Genomic DNA, 5,434 nt, shown 5'->3' with positions numbered 1-5,434 from the left:
AAAAAATGTTTAGAAACTCCTTTACAGGGCGCCTTGGGTAGCTCAGTGGTTGAGCGTCTGCCTTTGGCTCAGGTCATGATCCCGGGGTCCTGGGATGGGATGGAGTCCCGCAACAGACTCCCTACTGGGAGCTGCTTCTCCCTCTGCCTATGTCTCTGCCTCTTTCATGAATAAATAAATCTTTAAAAACCCCAAAAAACCAAACTTCTTTACACTCCCCTCATCCAGTTCTACTCCACAAAGTTAACAATTGTTCTAATTTTTTGTTTATCCTTCTAAAACTCCACTTACACATGAGAATGGTGTCACACAATATTTCACAAGACAGTCCATGTGTTTAACATATATCAAAATGTGTTAAATCTGGAAAACAATTTAAACAAATATGTTAAATCCCCAGAACAAAAGGATCTTCCTAAAACACATTTGAAAATTTCAAATAGGGGATGCCTAGGTGGCTCAGGGGTTGAGCATCTGCCTTTGGCTCAGGGCGTGATCCCAGGGTCCTGGGATTGAGTCCCACATCGGGCTCCCTCTTAAATAAATAAAATCTTAAAAAAATAAAAATAAAAAAAATTTCAAAGAGGTAAAGAGATAAAAGTTATGGAGAAGGTGCAAGAAATTTGAAATCCTCTTGCCCTGGAATGTTAACAGAGAGCATTATGAGTGTATAAACACTATATATGAAATACAAATTGATACAGCCTAGAATATTTGCTAGGTTGTAACTGAAAAGACAGTGTTTACAGCTAAGAGATGCAAGCAGAAATTGAAGCTTAGGCATTAGGAACTGGTATTTTTTTTTTTTTTTTAAGATTGTATATCTATTCATGAGAGACACAGAGAGGCAGAGACACAGGCCAAGGGAGAAACAGGCTCCTCAAAGGGAGCCCCATGCAGGACTCGATCCTAGGACCCCGGGATCATGCTTTGAGCTGAAGGCAGGTGCTCAACCACTAAGCCACCCAGGTGTCCCCCTCCCCACCCTTTTTAAACAAGTAGGATTTATTGACAGACATGAATAGGGAGGGGGCAGTGTCCAGGTTCTCATGAGTGCAGAGCCCACCATTTTTCCAGGGGGCCATGAGTAGGGATATATTTGACCCCACAGCCATCTGGGATGAGCGGCTTTTCAGTCACCATGTCTTCAAATCCGTCCACATTAAACTTAGTAAAGCCCCACTTCTTGGAGTTGTGGAGCTTCTGGCAGCCAGGGAACTTGAACTTGGCCCTATATAGGACCTCAACCAGCCACTCCTTGTCTTTCAGCTTGGTACAGATGGACACGATGACGTGGCCAGTGTGGGCCCTTGGCCACTGTGCCCTGGGGCTTCCCAAAGGCACCTGGCATACCTTTCTGGAACCTGTCAGCCTCAGCACAAGACAACACCTTGATATAGATGATGTGGAAGGGGTGGAGCCTCACTCAGATGTGAAAACCATCTTTGCCACAGCTTTTCACCATGTACTTGCTGGAACAAATATGGGCAGCCTCCGGAGCTTCAGAGAAAGGCTGCACATATCCATCAGACACTATCTGGCCACATGGTGGGAACTCATCCACTTTTGCCTTCTTCTGCCCCACCTCAAAGATGCAGATTTTGGCATCAGGGGCACCTCTGCAGAAGGGAGATTTTGGATATGACCTGTTCTTCCAATACTACTAATACCTGGAGGAGCAGCAGCCCATGGCGGCACCAGGTTCTTCAGTGGCTGGGAAGGAAAAGAGAGGAACTGGTACCTATTGGTAAAATCACATTTCCCAGCAGTTCAGTTTTCTCATTTATGGTTTAGAATGATGATCAAGTTGAGATAATGCATTAAAAATTGTATATAAATATACATATATAAAAATTCTATATAAAGGCTATTACTTTTAAATATGTTGATGTTCTGGGATGCCTGGATGGCTCAGCGGTTGGGTGTCTGCCTTCGGCTCAGGGTGTGATCCCAGGATCCGGGATCAGGTCCGCATGGGGCTCCCTGAGAGGAGCCTGCCTCTCCCTCTGCATGTCTCAAATGATTAAATCAAATCTTTAAAAAAAAAAAGGTGATGTTCTTTTTTTTTTTTAAGATTTCATTCATTTATTCATTTTTTAAAAAAATTTATTTATTCATGAGACACAGAGAGAGAGAGAGAGAGAGAGAGAGAGGCAGAGACACAGGCAGAGGGAGAAGCAGGCTCCATGCACCGGGAGCCCGACGTGGGACTCAATCCCGGGTCTCCAGGATCACACGCTGGGCCAAAGGCAGGCCCTAAACCACTGAGCCACCCAGGCTGCCCTTGTTTATTTATTCATGAGAGATACAGAGAAAGAAAGGCAGAGACACAGGCAGAGGGAGAAGCAGGACTGGATCCCAGAAGCAATCTGGAGCTGAAGGTGCACGCTCAACCGCTGAGCCACCCAGGTGTCCCCAAAATGTTGATGTTCTTATCTTAATTTTTTCCAGTCATGTGAGGTTCTACCAATAGGAAACACAGAAAAGACAAGCGTCATAAATATTCAGTGTCTAAGGAACAAAAAAAGACAAGATTATGAATTCTATACCGCAATCAATAAACATCTAATGGTTGTAGTTGTATATTTGATAATATGGCTACATGGTAGATGGTGTCGTGTCTGTGTATCCATATGCATTTTTTGTGTTGAGCAGAATAACAAATAGGGCAGTCAACAGTTCTTTGTGTCAGCAGCCAGAACAAGAAGTTTCTTTTTTTACATGTATTCTTACTTTATTAAATCTTGCTAGCATTCTTTAAAGGAAAAACACACAGATAAGTAGGTTACACTGAAGAAATCTAATTTTATAGGAGAATTATTAAGAAGCGTTGGGGCGCCTAGGTGGTTCAGTCGGCTAAATGTCTGCCTCATGATCCCAGTGTCCTGGGATGGAGCCCCATGTCACGGTTGGGCTCCCTGCTCAGCGAGGGGCCTGCTTCTCCCTCTCCCTCTGTTGCTCCCCCTGCGTTTGCTAGTTCTTTCTCTCTGTCTGTCTCTGTCAAATAAATAAAAAAGAAAGGAAAAGAAAAAGCCTTTAAGACACTTCCAGAAGGACGCCTGATGGCTCAGTGGTTGAGCGTCTGCCTTTGGCTCAGGGTGTGATCCCAGAGTCCTGGGATCCAGTCCCACATGAGGTTCCCTGCAGGGACCCTCCTCCCTCTGCCTGTACCTCTGCCTCTGTGTCTCTCGTGAATAAATAAAATCTTTTAAATATATATATATATATATAAAGACACTTTCAGGTATTATCTTCAGTGATGCTTGTCTTTATTCTGGGACTTCAAGTCATATTCAGCCCCTACAGCTACCACAAATGCAGCAAATCCCTATTTGAATAATGCACCAAAGGAAACATTGTTTGCAAAGCCAGCCAATGGTTGGCTCCAAGCTTCCTAGCAGCCCCATGGATCCCTTGGCTTATGTGCAGTCAGCTTCTCCTGGACAGATTGAAATGGTTTTCCTTCTGTCTTCCACTGTTTATAATCTGAAGTTCCAGTTTAATAGGACAGCGTCTGATAGCAATCTGACCTCTCGTAGCACTTAATATTCAACCCTCCAGCCAGAACCAAAGGGAAACGGTGGTATATGAAAAGTTTTTGGGGTATCTGAGAGTTATGGGACACAATCTGTCTCTAAAAGTCAATATATGCCGCCTGAAGCCCGGGGTGTGATCCTGGAGACCCGGGATCGAGTCCCGCATGGGGCTTCCTGCATGGAGCCTGCTTCTCCCTCTGCCTGTGTCTCTGCCTCTCTCTCGCTATGAATAAATGAATAAATCTTTAAATAAAATAAAATAAAAGTCAATATAGGGACGCCTGGGTGGCTCAGCGGTTAAACGCCTGTCTTTGACTCAGGGTGTGATCCTCAGGATGTGATTCTGGGGTCCTGGGATTAAGTCCCACATTGGGCTCCTTGCATGGAGCCTGCTTCTCCCTCTGCCTCTCTCTCTCTGTATCTCTCATGAATAAATAAATAAAATCTTTAAATAAATAAAAGTCAATATGTTCCTTTTTTACTTCCTTACAACTTAGTGTCCTGCATATAAAACAATCTTACCTCTTAGATCTTTTCTTATATTTCTGCTTGTACATATCTTTATTGTAGCTCTTCCTCCTTTTACGAAACCATTGCTTTATCTAAAAAAGTGAAGTTAGGGAAATGATGAACCAAGGAATAAGACCACTGGTTTATATGGGTGATAGCACTACACAGGTGACTCTTTCAATAAAGAAACATGTTGTCATACCTGTTTTACTGTCATGTTAAATTCAAATGCCAGTGATTGGCTATCTCCTCTTGTGGGGCATTTGTTTAACTTAAACATTGCCCAGAGAGTGTCCATGAGGGGTTTGCTGACTAATCGTTCCTGGGGACATCGTTCTTCCTTTTCCTCTTCCTCTTCCAGTTTTTCTTCTACTTCCACTTCTTTTTCTTCTCCTCTTTCTCTCCATTTTTCTTTTCTCCTTTCATCTTCATGATGATTCCTATTTGATTGCTCTGGATTTTGACCACAAAGCATAGCTGGTTCTTTCTGTATAGCAAAATCTGTGGAATAAAATCAAACTGCAGCTAAATTTGACTTTTAGATCATAGTCAACATTCTTCAGTGAAAGAATATATTTGATTCTCATAAAGTAACAGTGTTGTCCATTGTTGGAAAAAAGAGAGGAAAGGAAAAGCAAAATTATTAAAAATCAAGATATTAATAAAAAGATCAGTTTAAAAATAATTTACATTTGGATTTAAATATAGACTGAGTAGGAAAGGGGCTATGTATTGAAATTAATATGTCTTCTTGTGATGTTAGTAAAAAATAGGGACGCCTGGGTGGCTCAGCTATTGAGCGTCTGCCTTTGGCTCAGGACGTGATCCTGGTCCCAGGAGGGAGTCCCGCATTGGGCTCCCTGCGAGGAGCCTTCTTCTCCCTCTGCCTGTGTGTATGTGTGTCTCTCTCTCTGTATCTCTCATGAATAAATAAATAAAATCTTTTTTAAAAAAGTAGGTTACCTTGGGGTGCCAGGGGTGGCTCAGTCAGTTAAGCGTCCAACTGTTGATTTTTCCTGAGATCATGAGATCAGAGTTGTGATATCAAGCCTCATGTAGAGGCCCTCAGACTCCATGCTCAGTGCAGAGTCGGCTTGAGATTCTCTTTCTCCTTCTCTCTCTACCTCTCCCCCTGCTTATTCTCTCTATACATACATATATATACATACATACAATCTTAAAAAATATTCACCTTGAAAAAATTATAAATGACCTTACTTTATTATTTTTTTTTAAATGACCTTACTTTAAGGACTATCTAGGCTTTTTATTTTCTCTTGAGAGAATTTTGGCAAGATATATTGTTTTTAGAAATTTGTTCATGTTTCAGTTTTTTCCCAGGATATTTCTGGCATGCACCCATAAACTGACATTATTATTATTATTAT

General features: G+C 42.1%; 1 protein-coding gene across 1 annotated transcript; it reads right to left on the bottom strand.

The window, feature by feature from the left end:
* Positions 1-878: 878 nt before the first annotated feature.
* Positions 879-4,526, bottom strand: NANOGNB (NANOG neighbor homeobox). Its single transcript, XM_025471867.3, is given in 5 exon segments — positions 879-1,308; positions 1,310-1,660; positions 2,734-2,755; positions 4,059-4,138; positions 4,249-4,526. Coding segments are annotated over 5 exon segments (987 nt in total). The 5' UTR covers positions 4,522-4,526; the 3' UTR covers positions 879-1,047.
* Between the last annotated feature and the right edge of the window lie 908 nt (positions 4,527-5,434).

Source organism: Canis lupus, chromosome 27 (genome assembly GCF_003254725.2).
Source record: "Canis lupus dingo isolate Sandy chromosome 27, ASM325472v2, whole genome shotgun sequence".
NCBI classification, from domain to species: Eukaryota; Metazoa; Chordata; class Mammalia; order Carnivora; family Canidae; genus Canis; species Canis lupus.
The sequence above is the reverse complement of the archived record's forward strand: the minus strand, read 5'-3'. Positions and strand labels throughout refer to the sequence as shown.